Genomic DNA, 20,805 nt, shown 5'->3' on the forward strand with positions numbered 1-20,805 from the left:
ATGAGTTCAATATTAATAAAACAATTACATATTAAATAGTAATAATAATGAACCTAACCCTGTATTTCTGCTAGGGGCAATGATTCAGTATTCACTAACTCAGTGTTTACAGTGACTTTATAGACTATAAACCACAAATAATGAGAATCTATTAGTGTGCACATTTTTAATTTACAAAAATGGATACTTATGTACATTATATCCACTATTTTATATCTTGATTTTTTTTTACCTACTAATTCATTTTAGAAATCATGACATACCATGTCATGCACATTTACTTCCTTCTTTTAGAAGAATGCAGTTTTCCCTTGGACAATTTTGCCATTGTTGATTTAACTACTTGATAATGATAGAATTTTCTTTTAATGACAAAACAATGCTTCAGGAAACATTCTTATACTTACATCTTTGCAAACTACACAGATCTCTGAATGAAGAGAATTCTGGCTTCTGTAACAAATACCTAACAGCTGCAGCTGTCTTAAGAGCCATCAAAAATGTTTAGCAGATTGGTATTATTACATAGGGTGTGGATTTGGCCTGCGAATTTGATGTGGCTGAGCAGCAGCTACCACACTGAGCATGTTTAACAAATGTCACATAATCAGGGGCGCCTGGGTGGCTCAGTCGGTTAAGCGGCCGACTTCGGCTCAGGTCATGGTCTCACGGTTTGTGAGTTTGAGCCCCGCGTAGGGCTCTGTACTAACAGCTCAGATCCTGGAGCCTGCTTCAGATTCTGTGTTTCCTCCTCTCTCTGTCCCTCCCCCACTTGCACTCCATCTCTCAATAATAAATGAACATTAAAAAAATTAAAAAAAAACCAAACAGATGTCACATAATCAGACCTTCTTCCATAGGTAAGGTCAGGGTTTCATAACTATAGGATCCCTTTATTTGAGTGTCAGTGTAAGTGCTCTGCATTTGTGTACAGATCTGCTCCATGACCAAAGGGAGCAGATGTGAAGTGCTCTGTAAACTGCTCTTTGTCTTGTGGCACCAAACCAACCCTATTCTTAAGGAAAACTGCAAGAGCCATGTGTCAAAGAAAATCTAGCCTCTCCTTTATCTGCCTCCCCCCACTCCCATCCCTGTGTTTGGGTAAGGAATGAAGAAGCTTTGAGTAGTGAATGAAGTACCTCTGAATCAGGACCACGTCGAGATTATGATGACTGAGAAAAAATACTGTTGGTATTAAAAACCACGGGAGTAATTTAGAGCACAAAGGATTGTTGATAAAAATAAATGAGAGCTTTTCATTTTCTCCAAGTCACTTCTCTGCCTCAAAATTTTCCTATCTACAGGGAAGATGCCTAGAGGAGCATGTAGAGCACATCAAACTCTCAATGTATATATACAAGATTCATGCAAAAAATTGCCATTTATAAGCCAACAATTTTAATTTTTTTTAACATTTATTCCTTTTTTAAAGTGAGAGAGACAGAGCATGAGTGAGGAGGGGCAGAGAGAATCAGAAGCAGGCTCCAGGCTCTGAGCTGTCAGCACAGGGCCCGATGTGGGGTTCGAACCCATGGACTGTGAGATCATTACCTGAGAAGAAGTCAGATGCTCAACCGACTGAGCCACCCAGGTGCCCCTATAAGCCAACAATTTTAAACAGTAACCAAAATTCCTTTACTCTCATAATTCATTAATGAAACCATTAATTTTCTAATGATAACATTAACCACAAAAAGTACATTTGATATAGTCAAAGATGGGGTACCAGGTGGCTGAGTCATTTAAGTATCAGACTTTGGCTCAGGTCATGATCTCATGGTTCGTGAGTTCAAGCCCTGCCTCTGTGCTGCAGCATAGAGACTGCTTGGGATTCTCTCTCTCCCTCTCTCTCTCTCTCTCTCTCTCCCTCTCTCTCTTTGACTGTCCCCCCCCCTACTCCTCTCTCTCTCTCTCTCTCTCTCTCAAAATAAATAAACTTAAAAAAAATACCAGGAGGGCAGAAATCAAGTTTAAGTTAATTTTAGGCATTCACATTAGGAAATATATATTGTACCTGCAAAGCTGGAGAGGTGCCTCACTTCTCATGAAGTAGGGCAAGGAGTTTCCAGAAGTTGGGGTCATCTTTCCCTGCTGCTCCTGTATGTCATGGCCCAGGCTCTCTTGGGCATATAATCTGGGTGCTAGGTCTCTTTAACATGGCACATTTAAATACAGGTGTTCAAGTTCATTTGAACTTATGGATGAACACATTTGCTTTCACTAATGAATCTGACTAGTGAGATTGCTTGTGTGTGTGTATGTGTGAGTGTATGAGAGAAAGAAAGAAAGAAAGAAAGAAAGAAAGAAAGAAAGAAAGAAAGAAAGAAAGAAAGAAAGAAAGAAAAGAGAAAGGAAAGAAAAGAAAAGAAAAGAAAAGAAAAGAAAAGAAAAGAAAAGAAAAGAAAAGAAAGAAGGAGAGAAAGAAAGAAAGAAAGAAAGAAAGAAAGAAAGAAAAAAAAGACAGCAAGAGGGAGCGAGGGAGGCTTTTGGAATCCTCATATAATGTTTGTATGTGCTTTTCCCACTCCCACTTGCTGGAATTCTGGAGATATTTCTCCCCAGATTTTGATATCTGAAAGAAACCACAGTGCTGCAACTGAAAGTACTAAGTATTAATTAGTATCTTACTTGATCTATTCATTTATTGGAGCCTTTAAAGAACAAGCCAATATATATTTTAACCCCCAAAGAGACCCTTTTTTCAGAATTCAACTTCTTTAGAAGAAAGGTCATAAAAATTAATACCCTTTTCTGGCATTTAGAAATTTGTAAAAGAGAGAAATATTTTCTCTGATAATATACAGAGTGAAAGAGAAAATGCTTTTTAAAAGATTATTCTTGGGGTGCCTGGGTGGTTCAGCCAGTTGAGTGTCTGACCCTTGATTTCATCTCAGGTCATGATCCCAGGGTCATGGGATCGAGCCCTGTGTCAGGTTCTTTGTTGAGCCTGCAACCTGTTTAAGATTCTCTCTTTCTCCTTCTTCCCTTCTGCCCTGCTTTCTCTCTCTCTCTCTCTAAAATAAAATTAAAAAAAATTTTTTAAAGATTACTCTTCACATAATAGTTGAACAAACAATAGTATTTTTAATGAATGTCATTGTTCACTTCTTTTGTTCATATGTTAAAAACCATAGAGAATCTTCAGTAGAGCAAGGTGAGGGCAGATCACAAGACCTATAACTGAAGTCATTTCTGTAAGGGCAATGGGAAAGTTTGGCCACCAGTGCTGCTCTGATAGTAAATGACTGGTCTTGTGCAAGTTACTCAACATTTTTGCAGAGTCTCAGTTTTCCCATCTAAAAAAAAGACAGTGTTAGAGCAGTTACCAAAGGTCCTTCCAGCTCTATAATCTTATTACTTAAATGTGTCATATCAGTAGTCTTTGACAGTGTTTTCAAATTTAAGCTTTAAGAATGTGCCTTTATCCAAGTATTCAAAAATAAAGACACTATAAAATATTTCCTGATTCCTGAGAAAAATCTTTTAGCTCAAGCTAAAAAAGCTTATACAGACAAAGGGAAATTTCTGACTGTCTAATCTTAGCACTAAATACAATGCTGTTGTAAAATAAGTAATATATTGTGGTAATTCATTTATTCACTCATTTATTCACTAAACACGTTTTTACATGTATTTATTATTGCAGTATCTCCTCCTCTGAAGAAGCTAAAAGACTATATTTGGTTAGGAAGTATAAAAACTACCATTGTGTGTGTGTGTGTGCATGTGTGTGCGAGTGTGTGTGTGTGTGTGTGTGTGTGTGTGTGTGTGTGCGCGCGCGCGCGCCAGCAATTATATAAGGAGCTTTCATAACTTGTACATTTCCACATTTATCATGTCTACATTTTTCAGATGGTTGGTGCTTAGAGAAGTTAGTGATTTGCCCAAGGTCACCCGCGTTTAGTGTGTGTGACTCCTAGAGCATTTCTCATTCCCTAGACACAGTTGCCAGCTCTGGGTTATGGCTCCATCTGCTTTTTAAATCTCCTCTGCACACCACCGTCAGAGAGATTCTCCAAATCACACACACTGAGTCTTCCACCTGGTTATGCCAAACTCCATCAGGGCCTTGCAGTTGTTAAGAAATCATGTTATTCACCTCTGGCTGCTGCCTTAAACTGTTTATTTACCATAAATCCCTATCTCTCTTTTTCTAGGATCTGTTCCTCTTCAATTACATTCATCTTTCCTCTTCTAGAGGGGCCCTTTCCCTAGGTTTTTATACTTGTGCACACCTCCAGCTGCTTGGGGAAATAAAGAAAGGTTTAGTTTTACACTGCTGCTCTCTAATCTACCATTCTCTCTCTCTACCCATTCAATTGTCAATTCTGCAGCCTAATCTGTCTCCTTCTTTTCCCCTCCAAGCACTGTTTGGTGCCTTATCTCAAACTCTTTATAACTGCTTGGCACTTATCAGCATCTCTCTCAGGGACTGCAAAACCCCTTTCAAGCCAGATTTCCCTGCTTTCACAGGAAGCTCTCTGAATACCACCCTCTCCCCTGAGGTCCCCATTCCATACCTTCAGAGACACCCCTCATCCTGTGGATGCCTTTTGAAATGCTGACTGCTATACTTGCATTGTAACGGGTTGTTGAGTTATTTTGGCCCTTTTTCCAGGACATGATTTTTCCCCCTGTGATACCAGATGTCCTCCTAGCACATAGTGCTGCAAATGCTGTTCACTCCTAGATCACTGAGTTTTCTTGTAGGTTCTGGCCCCTCTCCCTTTATCCTGCTTTCCATATTATTGCTACTTTTTACATTGACATCTTCATTTCTCTTCTTTATATTTCGCCCCACTGCAATCCTTCTCTGAGTCTTGGTTCTCCTTTGGATGCTGTATGGCACTGGTCTTCCTCCTCTCCGTCCCTTTCACAAACCCCTCTTTCCCCTCTTTTCTCCCCACATGGCACTATTTGCTAAACCTCTCTTGCTACATTTTTCTCCCAACACCTTTATTATTTTTTCATCCATCACCTCCACATTGGTAACTAATGACCCTCAGTCTTTCTCTCCCAATGCCCAAACGTGTCCACTCATGCATCCCGTCTCTCCCTAAAACAGAATTAAGCAACTTCTACTCGGCCATAGTCACATTTGCTTGAAACCTCGAAACCTTTAATTCTTTTATCTCTTTTTCCTACCAAAAATTGATCAAGGACTAAGACCTCCAGTTCTCCCTTTGAATTCTATTCTCTGCCCCTTCACACTCTCAGAGCAAACACTCCAGGCCAAGTCCTTGTCATGCAATGTGGCCATACCACTCCCAGACAATTATTCTGGAGTAACCACTCACTTTATGTGTGGCTCTTGAGGCAAAATAAAAACAAACAAGAACAAAAATAAAACATAACAGAGTTACTGTGAATAGGTCTTTTAAATGTATTATCATGTGCTTTGCAAACTTATATTAAGATTGCAATGTGAAAAGGGACTTTGGACCAACAACCAACAAAAGAGAAAAAAAATTTCAGGTAATTGCCTTTAACCTTATTTGGAGGAAAAATAGGTAATCTCTCACTGATAGCACTTGTGAGTTATGATAACTACCTCTGAATTAGAGGAATATTATGTTTTCTCCAGCACAATGTGATGATAACGTCTTGATTATTCTTGTTTAAGGTTGACTAGGCTCCCTCACTTAGGACCATCTATAAACTTATTTTTATTATCTACTTCTTGCCCCAAAGCCTGGAATGAAACCCCATACCCATGACCTCTGGAAAATAGCTCTTGGAAACATGACCCAACTAGTTTGGGAACAGTAATTTGTGAAGTAACTCATCAAGTCCAACATTGGAAGTGAACACTCTAGAACCATGTAAGAGAATCTTTCCTGCTAAAGATAAGTTATACTTTCAGTGGGATGACTACTATTCCCTTCTTCTTAGAGAAGACAATAACAGGCCACTGAAGCATGATGGTCAAACCAAACCGGTGGCCTGAATGACTACCTAGAAGTCAACATGATTGGCACAAATGTGATGACTGGATACTTTTTTCTTCCCTTTTGTGTCTCTTGTCTTATCTTTGGAAGGTCTGCAGGACTATCTCAATTTAAGATTGAAGTAAGGTAACATAACTAGGGTAGCTCATTCCTTTGGGGGTGATTTTGAAACATCACATTGTGTTTCTCTTTTGGTGGACTTGAATCTAAAAGACCTTATCTGGCTTTCTTCTGAAGGAAAAAGAAAACAAAAACCATGATACCAATTTGTGCAGGCTTGGTAAAATGTTGCTCCTAAACAAAGTGACTGTCGTATCTAGTTCTCAAGGACAGCAAGAGTTAAGAGTAAATGTTCCTTGGGTTCAAGATCCTATCTTGAAGGTTAAAAATGGGTTCCCTCAAAGTCTTTTGTATTGCCATTCAGCTTCTCTACCTTTTCCATTTGATGAAGCAAAACAGAGCTATAGGATTTTATCATCTGGCATGGAAAATTTAAAACTAATTTAATCTCACCTTGTAATTCCTTAACTTGATTGCTTATCTAGCTCAGAAATATATTTGAAGGTTAGATTGTAGTCTTAAGGAGATGAGTGAAAAGCACCTTAGAGATCACAATGAACACAAATTCTTCCACTTACTGATCTTACTTTTATTCTGAAGTGAAAGCTGAAGAAGAGAGCCATTTTCCACATGCCTAGAGAAAGTCAATCAGATGCAAAGCAGTATTTTCAAAGTGTTCCAAGGACATGAGGACAGGATATGCAGTGGACATTCAATTATTGAATGAATGAATCCAAGAATGAATGGATGAATGAATGAATTCTAGACCCTCTGGAAAGCTGGGTATAATATTTTCCTTCCAGGTACCAGAATAAAGAAGTTAACAATATTAGAAACTTGCATATATACTGAAGACAGGCATTTCATTTGATGTAAACAACAACAACAACAACAAATTTTTGGCTTACGTTATTGTTCTTCAGCCATTTTGGGGAGAAAAAAAAATTACATTCCTAAACAAAGTATTATGAAGCAGCACTGGTTTCTTTTCTATTTTTAAAAATACTTTGGAGCAAATTAAACATACTCAGAATGTTTTATTAACTAGAACATTTAGTTTAACTAGTTTAATTACCACTCTTTGGAAATTACTATGATCAGTGGGAACTCCTGTATTTGGTCTTTGTGTGGGAATGCCCTGAGCAGAACGCCCACCTGTACAGGCAATTGAACACCAAAGTTTCCCAAGGGGTCAAGAGAACTGGTAATCAGCAGTTCTTTATATGGTGATTCTGGAGTTTACCTTGTAAACCCTTTCAATAGCAGCAACAGCTAAAAGCCGCTGGAAAAGGGCCAACCTTTGCTTTTATCCTAAGTCAATTCAGATAAATGGTTTTTTTAGCTCAGTAAATAGTAAACTAATATCCCTCTGGAGTAAAATATTTCTTGAGAGAACAGGTTGTGTTCTATTTCCATTTAGTCCTGGTAGTTCCTACTCAGGATCATACATATAGTAAGAGGTCAGGTTATTGAACAAATATTCCAAATTATGTCCTAACTTTACAAATCAGAAAGGTGAGGGGTGCCTGGGTGTCTGAGTCAGTTAAGTGTCCTACTCTTGATATCCACTCAGGTCATGATCTCACAGTCTTAAGATTGAGCCCCGTGTTAGGCTCCACAGTGAGCCTGAGATTCTCTCTCCCCCTCTCTCTCTGCCCCTGCCCTGCTCATGCTCTCTTAAAATAAATACACATTAAAAAATGTCTCTTTAAATACACATTAAAAAATAAATCAGAAAGCTGAGAAATGTATCCAACAACTCAAAATGTGAGAAGAAGAATCCAAATTCTCAATTCCATCTAGTCCTAGATTCATTCAGGTATGAGAGAAAGGTTTAGAGAAATGGAAGGCTCCCCTTCTATAAAAGGTTATGGAAATAGCTTTCACATGGTCTATGCTTTGGAAAATTTTCCAAGTAGGAAAAAATACAGGTGGTTTGCTATCTCATATGTACTCCTGTGACACTTGCATTTTGAATCCATGCTTTAATATCTCAATTAAAGAGGAAAAGTACAGCTCTCTGCTGCCAAATTATTGATCTACTTCTTGGCTCAATGAATAAGGAAACCCCTCATGACTATAGCAGTCTATGTGTTGAATATTTTCAAGTTAACTACTATTGTTTACATCACAAACATATTTAGACTTCTTTAATGTACTTTTCTCTATAATTCCATCTGGAATAAAAATTATTTCCAATTTATTTCTCATCCATATATAGCAGTCAGTTTCCAATATAAAAATATGCTTTTTATAAACTATTTATTGTATATCTATCTGAATATTTCCAGATTTCATAAATAATAAATAGATATTAGAAAACCTCAGAGCAATTTTAAGACTTCACTCCCTTATTTTCTAAGAAATTTGACCTTAACTAAAACTCTAAGAAAAGTAGAGGTCTCTAGCCCTCACATCTTTCTGGAGGCTTCTGTTAATTACTGCAATACAATGTGTAAATTAGGTGGCCCAGTTTACTTATATCTTGGAGCAGTGCACTCTTGGAGCTTGTAAGCAATTACAGAGTCAATGCATCTCCTGATTAAGAGTAGACACCTTTAACAGGAAGAGAATTAAATTATACAACATGATATAAAGAAACGTGCAGAAACACCATTCTAAAAAGATGGGTGCATGGAGAGGAAGGACAAAACAAACAAAAAATTAAAAGTAGATTAATTGGGGGCAGGAGGGTGGAAAATGGAACAAATGGGAGAGAGAAAAGAAGAAACTCCCAGAAAAAAAAAATGTATATATAAGAGGAGACAGAGACAAGCATGGAGGAGAAATGAAATGTATTTATGTTAGCATGAAGAAAACAAGCTTATTTTATTAGTTTAAAGAAATAAAATCCTGTAAATTCAGTTTGGAGAAAATAGTTCTATGCTCAGCCATTATGAAACTTAAGCAATTTCTGTTCTTTTTAAATGAATCTTAGGTATTCTGCAGTGAAAGTATAAATTAGAAATTTAATGTTCATAGGGAATGGTACTAAGAAGCAATAACAGCAATTTGGGTCTTCAATACAAATTGCTCTACAATTTAAATTAGGAGAACTTAAAATTCGTGTTTGGGAAAACAAAAGATTATAAGATTCAAACAATCTTATTGGTAGCAATAGGTAGGGTGAATTTTGATTAAAAATAAAGAATGAAAATCTGGGAGATACTAAAGAGGTTCTTTGGTTTCCTTAGAAATTATTTGTGAAGAATTAGATAAATGATACAATTTGAAGTCAATGCAAAAATGTAATTAAGGGCTAAAGTAAATAGTCTAAATAATAAAAGCAATGGGTAAATAGAGGTAAGGAAATAAGCCAAAGGTATCAGGAAAACCTTTATGGAAAAATTACAACTTGAGCTGGTTAGAATTTGAAGACAAAGGAACAAACATTCCTAATACTACTAATTTATATATAATTCTCTGGTACCAGTTCATAAGGAATTTTAACTATTGTTCATTTTTTCACCAAGTATTTATTATGCATACACTACATTGCTAAGAGCTATCTATAAGAGACCCAAAAGCAGTTTTTGTAAAGAGCTACCTGATAGGAGGATCCCTAGGCCCACAGGTACCATCACAATCAAGATATAATGGCTAAGAACATGGGCTCTCAACCAATCTGCCTTAGTACAAAGCCCTATTCTGCCATTAATTCAGTGGCTGACCTCAGACAGAGTACTGAGCCTCTCCCTACCTCAGTATTCTGATCTATTAAAGGGAGATGATATTAATAGTATCTTTTAGGGCTATTCTGTGGATTAAAAGAGTTGATGTGCACAAAGAATTTAGGACAATGTCCAGTACATGGTCAATAATTAAAATGACTACTGATGATGGTAACTTACTCTCTCTTGCTTTCCCCCTTAGTCTTGTATTTCCTTCTAGCTAGTGTTCCAATCTCTCTCGAAACATATTCTTGCTAACTGGTTAACTGAATACATAGCTTACATTTGCTGTTTCGTCTCTTCATTTCTGACTCATTTCCCAATTAAGAGCTTTCTGACTTTTGCCCTAACCACTTCACTGAAGGTGAACAATTGGTGAGCTTACAAAATCACTGAAGACTTCGAAATTGCCAGATCTAATGGTAACTCCATAGTCCTTATCTTTCTAAATCACTGTCTACATTTCACACTTTTTGGAACATCCTTGATTTCCCTGACCATCTAACCATTTTTTTAATCTATTGTTTTATAGATTATTTATAGTTTTATTGTTCATTTGTTTAATCTATCTTGCTGTCTATTCCTTTTAATGTCCCCTATTTCCTCTGTTTACCATTTACATGTTGGTATTCCCCAGGTTTCCATCCTTAAGTTATTTTTGCCCTCTCTCTTTACATGCACTTCTTGTAGTTTTAACTCTTATTTGTGCTTTTATGTATTTTAAATTTTTATTCACAGCTGCTGGAAATATATAGCTGGAAGTCCCAGGCACTAAAAGCTCAACATGTCCACTGTTAAATTCATTTTATCACCCCCAACATTCCACTCACCCTACTGTCTGTTTTGTGATCTCAGTTAATGGCCCCACTATCTAGCCAACCACCCAAACCAGGAATCCAGAAATAACAAATCTATCTCTCTTCTTCATTTTCCAAATTCACTTCATTAACTATATTTCAACTCCATCATATTTCAACTTAATCACCATATTTTTAATACATTTCTACTCCATCATATTTTTTCCCCATCTTTACTACCACTGCCCCAGTCCAAGTCTAAATTATCTCTTGCCTAAGTTGAAACATCAGTTTCAAAAGCTTTCCTATCTCCTCTTTCAAGCCAGCATTAATAGAGCTGACAGAGTGATCAATCTAAAATAGAAATTCAATATCATTACCTGCTCAAACCCCACCTAACTGAAAGACTGCCTATCACCTACAGGATAAAATCCTAGACCTTTAAAATAGCAATATAGCCCACCACTGCATTATTTCTATTTTTCTCTATAATTTTATTAACAGCCACCATTCTAAGTGTGATTATACACATATAATTTATATGATGCTGTAATACCTTGGTGGAATATTATTATGCCTATTTTACATATTTAGTAAGTACTATTGGAAGTAACTTGCTCATAGTTATCAAATCAATAACACTGATAATTGAATCCAAATGTAATTATATTCCCTAATGGAATTTCCTTGAGGTCAGGGTCCACATCATTCCCTTTTTTGAACCACCAGCAACCAGCACATTAACTGATTCACATAATGGCTGTTAATTAAATATTAAACTAAATTGACTATTAAAAAAAGAAAAGAGAAATTATAACATGATTATAAAAGATCATCCTACCACTGACTAAGAAAGAGTAGAGATTCTAGAATTACCTCACTGGTAAATGGAAGCAACAGACACTATGACTGAGTTTGTAACAAGTGCCCACATATACTTAAATATCTTTAAAATTATGATATAATCTCCATATTGCCAAGAGTAACTTTAAGATCCTTTTTCTTTTTAACCTGCAGTTTATTCAGATGTCTTACTTTTAGAGGAGCAAAAATAAGGTGCATGTAAATATTTTCATGAACAAGTTCTCTGCTCACTGACAGTGTATGTGTGTGTATTGTATGTGTATTGGTATGTGTATGGAATATACATATGGAATATGTGTGCATATATATGCTTATATAATGGAGAAGTTCAAACTACCTTTAAGTTTAGGATTAGATGACGTCAGTAGCATTTAGGAAACTCATTCTTTAGCCACACTGATAACAAAGGATCAAAAGGCTCAGCTGAAACTCTGAGACCCATCAAAGAATTACAGTAATTATAAAAAATACAATGGTGAAGCCAATCTATCTCCCAGGTTGCAACAAAATAAAACTTCAAATAGCATACTTGTAAATAGTTGAAGAAAGGAAAATTAAAATGGAAACATCTACAAATCATTAAACATAACTCTGAACTGCAGCTATTCAACAATTGGACTTCAAGTCGTTTCACACCACTGGGTTAGGATAAAACATGCTCTGCTGGCATTTTCATCTGCCAAAATAGCCATTTGCAATTAAAAATTAAAACTGGCACCACTTCTTTGCAAGCAATTATCAAAAGGCTGCTGGCAATCTTCCTTGTTTATAGTGTTTCTTGTATCAAGACTTCAGTCCATTTTGAAATGTTTTTTTCTTAGGTTTTATTTCCTTTAGGCCATAATAGTCCCAATACTAATATTTTAACACTTTCAATATTTTAATTCAATATTACTATGAGCCTCAAATACTACAGCATTGTTTAAATTTCTGAAAACAAATCGATTTGAAGGATATATCTGTAGCATTTTATGTTACCCTATTAGCAAGGTATACAGCAGTATAACTTGGATAAGTCCCCTCTACATGTAAGGGAAATAGGTGATGTTTAAGGAATGTAGGAGTAAAAATAAAAGACAAATATCAATTTATATGGACATAGCTTTAATCCAGAATAGAATATATATGTAAATAATAAAGTCATTCATTGGGTCTAATTGAGTCCTGACACAGGTAGCGACCAGTAGTGTAAACTCTTGTTTTCCACCAGGAAGTCAGTAGTATACTTTGGAGACTGGGGGTATCAGTAGGCGAATCAGTCTGTAAGTAGAAGCATCTTCTATGTGGCAGACATTGTGCTGGGTGCTGGTGATACAGCAGAGGACAAGATGGAAAGAGTCCCTGCCTTTAAAGAGTTGGGTAGAGACAGACAACAAACTGATTCCTTCTCCAAGCCTAGGAGTGATGTATTCTGTTTAACTCTTTAGAAAGGTCACTTTGGTTACTATGTGGCACACAACCTCACCAGGAGTTAGGAGAAAACTTAAACTGACCATTTAGGAAGCAGTCCTGCAGCTAAAAATGAGGAAGGGAAATGATAAAAGATAAGATCCCTTCTTATTACAAATATACCTTCCCTTTGTGATAGAATGTTAGACTATCTGCAGCATCCTCCACCATCTTGGCTCCATCACAGACACTGGACAGTGACATGCCCATTTCACAGATACAGATTTGGATACCCAAAATGGTGAAATGGTTTATTCCATGTCACAAAGCTAATTCGTTGGAAAGTTGGAAGCAAAGCAATGGTCTCCCACTTCCAGCTCCATACCTTTCTCCTCAAAATCAGTCATCAATATCTTCTAAGAAAATCAAAAAGATTTAGTAGTTCCATCAGCTTTAGTTCACTCGGAAACTCCTCAGTGAAAGGCTTCTAGAGAAATTATTTACTTAATCATTAAGCAAGCATTTACTGAGAACCTACTAGGTACAAGGCATCTTGCTAGGTGCTTGGAATTCAGAGATAAGTAGTTTTCCTTATCTCTGTGTGGGAGGTTTGCCCTCCTGTGAGAGAGCCAGACCAAATAGCTCACAGAGAAAACAGTGGGGCAAGCACCATCATAATGACATCCTGAAGTGCCACAGAACCTAAGACAAGGGGCACCTAAGTTATCCTGGGAGTGGGGAGATGTGTCTAAGAGGAAGCAATCCTTAAACTGTGTTTTGAAGAAAGAGCAGGGGTTAGATAGCCAGAACGCATGGAGTGGCAAGAATTAAAAGAAGCAGCATGAGCAAAAGCACAGCAACGAGACACACGGAATAAGGCTGGAGCTCAGAGTGAACATTAGGAGGTGAAGAAAGAAAGATGGACAGAGGCCATGTCATAGAGTGTCTTGTGTACTGTTCCAAGGAATTTGGTTACTACACTATTGTCTCTACTTTCCCAACTCTTAACCATCCTCAATCCATTTAATATACATTTATGACCCTCACCCCAAAGGTTATAGGTAAGGGGATGATATGATAAGATTTACATTTTAGGAAAAACACTATGGTGCCAGAGTGGAAAGCTGGAAGGCTGAGAACAGAAGCTGGATAATTAAGCAGGAGAATATTACAAATAATCCAATGGAGAGATACTGAGAAACAGAGAGGGATAGTAGCAATAGCAAAGGAGAGAAGGGAATAGATAGGAAATATATTTACAAGGTGAATACACAGAATTTAATGATCTTTTGGATGGCCAGCAGGACCAAGTTTCATAAAAACAAAGGTGTCAAGGATGAATTGCAATTTCTTAGCTTGGGTGAGTGGGCTGTTTCTTCTAATTTAAAATATCTATAAATTCTGATCCATGGCATTACCTCAGGCAAAGATACTCTGGACAAAGTAAGGGTTATGTGTATCTGGCACCCTGTTTAACATGCTGTTTTTTAGAACCACATTTGCTGCATCAATGCAAATTTATATATGAAGCCCTATCATGTGTTCTACTACCACCATTATTCTTCTAAACTTTTCCCAAAAAGAGGATGAATTAAAAATGGACAGAGGTGCCCAGGTGGCTCAGGTGGTTAAGTGTCCGACTCTTGATTTCTGCTCAGGTCATGATCTCGTGGTTTGTAAGTTTGAGTCCAGCATTGGGTGTGCGCAGAGCCTGCTTGGATCCTCTGTCTCTTCTCTCTCTGTGCCCCTCCCCCCACCTCAAAGTAAATAAATAAAATTTTAAAAAATGGACAAACAACATTTAAATAAATATATCACCTCATATTTGAATAGTTCATCTATTAAGCCAAAGAACAGCTGAAGACAGGAAATGAGGAGTCATAGCTGTCTGGTAAATCCTTAAGAATAGTAAGGGAACAGACTCTCCTAATCCCCACTAATTCATAAAGATTGGAAGAAAGTATTTGAAGTAGGTCATCTCTTGCTCTTGCCAGACATCTCATCAGTAGATATACACACTTGAAAACACATTTTATACCATTAAAATGCCATTATAATAATGATTTTTACATATTTAATAGAAACTTGTCTTTACCTGAAATATAACTTTAAACATACTTTTCTTGCTTTTTGGCAGTGAAAACACTGGTCGACCACGTAAATCCATCCCTGAAGTACCTCATTAATCACAGTGCACTTGCTCTTGGCAAGAACCTTAATGTGCTACAAACACTGTTATTAAAGTAAGATTTGGGGATTCCCAGGCTGGCAGGGAATTAGTTACACTGCTTTAGAAATTATTTTCATATAATTTCCTTTATTATTAATGGTCTTGTTAGACTCACAGCTCAAAGTAACTTTTACTCATTTAATGTGTAAAGTCAGCTCTCTAAATAAACAGTAAGAAGCAATTGCCAAAGATGGCTTGTCCCTCAGGGTGGGCTATAGTTCTGTAGAATCCTCCCAGAAGATGATGCTATCCATTCCCTCTCCCTGCTAATGTGGATCTAGCACCCCTACCTAATTGCTCAAGCATTACAGTTTCAGAGTCTAGAAATGTATAAAGCAAGACTTCCTATTAGCACATGGTATTGGCAAACACATAATTTATTTCATATCTACCACTAAAGGCATTGATTGATAGGTTGATATGAAGTGTGGTGAGTAGAGAATTATCCAAACTTGAGCCTCTTGAAAAATTATTTGTTAAAGATTCTAAATTCTGTAAGGCCATAAAAATCTGTTAAACACCAATATATTGAAAAGACAATGTTGCGTTACAGTAAATCCTCATTCATGTTCAAGGGCAAAACTTAGGATATGTAAAACATGAGCATCAGCCAAAGTTGCCTCTCTATCCAAATATACAGTGCATAATTTACCAAAAGTTAAAACTTACCAATGGCATCGTATTGTAAATTTAAATCTACAAATATTCTGAGCATACGCTTGTAAAAAAAAAAATCATTTTCCATACAGTATATACTTTGCTGCCAAATTGAACACGGATCATTATTGCTAAATGTTTTAATAGACCCTGACAGGTTAAAAGAATTTATCTGGCTTGCTAGGTAACATGATTAATTATATATCAACTCAGAAAGGACAAACATGAAAAGTATCATAGTATTTCTCTATGTCTATCATTTAGTACACTGACCACATCTAAACCAATGTGAATCTTACAGTAAAAGTTACACCTTTTGATGTGGTAATGATGCTACACAGTGTTCTCCTTGTGTGCATTGTAACATGGAAAGTTGGCTGGAATATTCTACCTAATGCTACATATTCACATCAATCTGAGACTGTAAAATTTTCCAGACACCAGAGCCCCACGAATTGTAGACTCCACCAATTTCCTGACTCCTACATGGTCAAATTCCAGGTTCACCTATTTACAAAACCAGCCCCTTCTTCCGTGTTATTTCAAAAAATGCTTTTGCTGTTGATGCCAATCCTCCATCCCAGGTGAGAACTATGTTTGGATGACATGCCTCATTTCTAAAAGAAACCTAGATTATGTGTTCAAAGCCTATTTTACTAGGAAATAAGGTACGGATCAGTGAGTGCCTGAAACCTTCTCTACAGGTCTCCTTAGGCTGATGTCTTTATATTTCATTTTAACATAAGAAACGGGGGAAAAAACTAAAAAGAGATGACAAATGAGAAAAAAAGAGAAATAATTAGATAGGGTGTAACGGCATAAAACTACCTTAAAACGTCCAGATAAAGCTAACTCTAACAGGAGACTGAATGAATGGACCTTGTGGGAAAAACAGTAGTAAACTTTAAAGCCATTGAAAGGTTTTAAATGCCTAAGGGAAAAATAAACATTTGCTTCCAATCATTTTCTCATTAAGCATTCATTCTCTGCTAGATGGTGAAGGCGTACACACACACACACACACACACACACGCACACACACACTCACACACGCACTTTGACTCGGAGGCACAAATGCCTACTTAACCCACTGCCTGATCCCTGTCCCAGGTGGCTCATTTGCGCCTCTGCTATCGCACTTTGGTCCGGAGCCCCAGGCTCGGCACTGGCCTCTACCACTGCACGAGAGCATCACCTCGCCCCGCCCAGCTCGCCTTTTCTAGACCTTAGCCATCTCGGTAGCAGAAAGGACTACACGCACTGACAGATTTTCCGTTAGTGGTGGAGATGGTGGCGAGGCGTGTTTCCGGGCGCACCTAAAACCTAGCTGCCCTCCCCACCAAGTGGCAGCTTCCCCAGCTCCGCCCCCAGGACTGAGGACCCAGCCGTCCGTTTCTCCTCTCACTACCCGGTCCTACCCTGGCATCACCTCCTAACCTCTCCAGTACACTCTCACGAGCCCTCACACCGGCGCACATCCTCCCTTCGCCTTTCCCAGCTCCCGGGCGCCCCTCGCGGTTGAAATTTTTGTATCTCGGGACCTAATCGCTCCCAATTATCCGCGCAGCCTAAGTCCCAGGTCTGCCCGGCTCTCGCCTTCGGTGCCTAAAACTGCGGGGCAGCTCATTGGGTGTGTTAGGGGAGACGGCTGAGTCCGTAGAGGTGGAGGAGGTGGGGCTGAGGGAGGTAGAAGGCTCTAGGAGGAAGACCATAAACACGTGCAAAGAAATAAAAGCCACCACGTGTGCGCGCGCGAGTGTGTGAGAGAGTGTGTGTGCACGCGCGCGCGCCTGGCCAGGGCGTGGGCGCGGAGTGCGTCCCACGGGGCCAGGCACATAGACCCCCCGGAGCGGGCGTGGCGGGGGGCGCGCGGGGGCCGCGGGTACTCACACGAACGCGTGGTAGATGAACGCCCAGCCGCGGGGTCTCTCCAGCACGTTGTACAGATAGTTCTGCACCCGCCGGTACTTCACGTTGCGCCGGCAGCTCTGGCTACTGGTGTACGAGAGCGGCTTCCCCAGTAGGCTCATCCGGGCCCCCTGCTTGCCCCGGCGGCTCTCCCTCAGGCCGCCGCCGCTGCCGCCGCCGCCGCCGCCGAGCGCGGCCGCGCGGGTGCCCAGCAGCAGCAGGCCGTCGCCCCTGGCGGCGGCTGAGTTCAGCAGCACCCTGCCCCGGCCCGACTCCACATCCTTCATGCCGCTGCCCAGGCGCCCCCCGCCCGCCGCCGCCGCCGCCGCCGCCGCCGCCGCCGCCGCGCCGCTCTTCACCCAGAGCCCGGCGGCGCCGCCCTCCTCTCCTCCCGCGTGGTGGCGGGGCATGGCATCACCACGGGCACCGCGAGGGGGGCGCCAGCGCCTGTGGCGGGGGCAGTGGCCTCATGCGCGCGGGCGGGTTTCGAGGAGGAAGCCGCGGCCGACGGAGCGCCCGCCGGCCCGCGACCTCCGAGCTAGGGGCGGGGAAGCAAGCAGCCAGCAAACCGCCGGGGCTTTGGGGTGGGGGCGGAGAGGGGTGTGCGAAGGAGGCCCAATTTCTAGCAGTCTTTAGCTTCGAATTCGAAATCAGGACCTGTTTGGGACGTCACTTTGAGAGGGTTTCCCTTGCTTCCTCTTATTACCGCAGCTAGAGCCCCTTCCTTCCCAAGTGCCCCAGGGCCGGACCCGCGGAGTGCGGGACGCTCCCACGCGCGCTCCCAGCGCACACCCAGTCCCAGGCTCCCCCCTTTCCTCTCTCACTAGATTCCCCACGCCCAGACTGCGTCCGCCCCCTCCCCTGGCTCGAAAGCCCCTCTCGGAGGCGCGAGTTTGGTTGAGTTCTCTCAGGGGCTTTGGAGCTGTCCGGAAGGTAAGTCGGCCTCGTGCCCTGAAGAGAAACTGGAGATGCAGGTCTCTGCTGACTCCCGCCGCTAAGATGCCGGGCCAGGTCCTGCTATCCTTTCCGCAAGGGGTGTGTGTGTGTGTGGAACGGCCCTGACCTGCCCTTCAGGTACCAGCCAGTACCTGAGCGCGTGGGGCGACGCTCCGGGAAGTGGCGCTCGGGTCCCCGCACAGCTGGAGGGTCCCTGCCAGTTCAGTGTGCAGACCGGCAGGACACGACTCCCAAGGCGGAGAGGCGGGCAGCGGGCATCTCCCCGCGGCTCACTCCAGCTTTCGGGCTGTGACTTTCCATCCCAGCATCAGGCAGCAAGCCCTCGAGTAACTGGACATCCTTCCCAGCCCGGGGGGTGGAGTGTAGGGAGGGCATAAAAACTACTGAGTGGCTCCTCCGCGGTTAAGGAGTTGCCCCTGGGCTTCGCCTGACAGCGGCGCGAAAGCACGGGAGAGCGAACTGGGTTCCCTTCGTCAAGAAATCTCCATTTAAGTCCGAAAAAAGTCACAAAACTGTTAAGTCTCCGCAGTGGCAGCGGCGGCCCCAGAGTCTGGGAGAAAAATCCTGGAGGGAAGAGAGCCCAGGACACCGGCTTCTTGGGGTCCTTCCCCCACCCCTGTAGGCTGTAACTTACACGGTGAGAGACATGTGGCGACTTAGTGCTGGCTGAGTCTCCCACCACCTCTGACACTCTGGGGACCCAAAGCGTGCGCGCCCTAGGCGAGGAGGGAGGCCACGGTGCCACTGGCTTCGGCCTCTGGCCTTCAGCAACATCGCATTATAAAGCATAAGCAGTTAAACCTCACAGTCAGCGTGGGGAAACTGAAAGGAAGCCAGGCTTGGACCTTCTACCGAAAGAGTGGATTCTCACCCCCCACCCCCACAAAATTACGAAAGAAAACAACCACCACGTTAGACTGAAGAAAGAACTAAGGTTCCACCAGAGCAGATGATCTCAAGGTACTGATTCCGTCTGCCTTTTCCTTCTAGAAGCCTGAAGCCGAGGCAATACTAAAGCAAAAGTCTTATTTCTGCTGTCTCCGCCCCTCGGGGATACAGACTCTCTCAACTCCCTCCTGTACACACACCCACGCCCGCGGCAGCTCCTTTCTGCCTCTGGCAGTAGCTGCATTTCAATGCTTTACTTTTACTTTCTTTTACTTTGCATTGTTACACTGTTGCTTGCGTGAAGCCCTCTCGCTGGCTCCTGGTCACCCGCTGGACCCTGCTTCCCTCCCTCCTTTTCCCCCAAGCCTCTCTTGGCGGTCACTAGCTCAGAGCTGGAGCAGCTAGATGCAGCTGGCCGCGGTGCCACGTGACTGTGAGGCAACCACCAGTACCCAGAGTCACTGTCTCTTTCCCCTAATACACTTCACACCCACGCACTGTGGAGGTGCGAGAGATTGCTCTGTGCCCTGCTATTCGAGGCACATGCGGAGAGCGCCTTGGAGCAAGCTCTCCAATCCTAGAACAGCACGAGACCCCAGCTGAGGGTGGGGGGAGTTTGCTGTTGCTATATTTAGACTCCCAGCGGAGTTTCTGTGCTTGGACTTTCAGGGCGAAAGATCTAGAGTCAAAATGATTCGTGTGCACGCTTTAAACTTGAAAATCTTGGCTATTCTGCAGGCAAGTAAACAAATACCATTTCTTCTTAACCAAGCGGTTTTCCCTTCTTGCAAACTTTGACCACCACCTCTGAGCAGGTCAGGTGACTTCCATCTCACTTAATGTAGCTGGGCCCAGCGTGCAGGCAGGAAGTTTTGGGAAGGCAGAACCGGTACCGACACGGTTCTCTGGAAGAGCACCTGCTGCTTAGTTTCCCAGTGATATTTTCCTGGCGGGGCAGCAGTATCAGTAAAACCATGATGTTAAGTAAATGCCATGAAACTTAAAAAAATCAGATCTGGTAATCAGTAGCTGCTTAGAGGCGGCTTCTTACTGGTTTCGACCTTTGAGATCTTTTAGGGTAACCTCCAGTTAGAGGGCTAGCTTAGGTAAGGAGACCTGCCCAAGCGTTCATAGCATAGGGTTGCTAGGAACTCAGAAATCTCACTTCCCAGTACAGTATCCCATCAAACAGTCCTTATCTCCAACTGAGTACGTACAGAAGAGCACATGGTTTTATTTCAATGTGTCTGTCAACTACCTTTCAGAAAGAGGCATTTAGCTGCACGCCCTACTCATTCAGCCCTTGCATACCTGAGAAGGAAAAGCCAGGTGAGGCTGCATGGCCTCTAATACCAGATTCTCTTTGTGTGTCCCTTGCTTTCTTTACTACCTGCTAACTTACCTCAAAAGGCAGGAATTAATTGTGGGGAAAACAA

At 41.3% G+C, this 20,805-nt stretch overlaps 1 protein-coding gene across 3 annotated transcripts in view; it reads right to left on the reverse strand.

Moving 5' to 3' along the window:
- KCNQ5 (potassium voltage-gated channel subfamily Q member 5) overlaps positions 1–18,811 on the reverse strand; it is a 518,932-nt gene extending 500,121 nt beyond the window's left edge. For 2 of the 3 annotated variants that reach the window (XM_019417734.2, XM_019417733.2), the window contains exon 1: positions 17,507–18,810. In XM_019417734.2, coding sequence (XP_019273279.2) covers positions 17,507–17,934 — 428 coding nt within the window. In that variant the 5' untranslated portion in view covers positions 17,935–18,810. Of the gene's footprint in view, positions 1–17,506 lie in introns of all 3 variants that reach the window. The other variant, XM_019417732.2, reaches the window with a different exon arrangement.
- Positions 18,812–20,805: the final 1,994 nt, after the last annotated feature.

The sequence above is a fragment of the Panthera pardus genome, unplaced genomic scaffold (genome assembly GCF_024362965.1).
Source record: "Panthera pardus isolate Hobbes unplaced genomic scaffold, ASM2436296v1 HiC_scaffold_17, whole genome shotgun sequence".
Taxonomy (NCBI): Eukaryota; Metazoa; Chordata; class Mammalia; order Carnivora; family Felidae; genus Panthera; species Panthera pardus.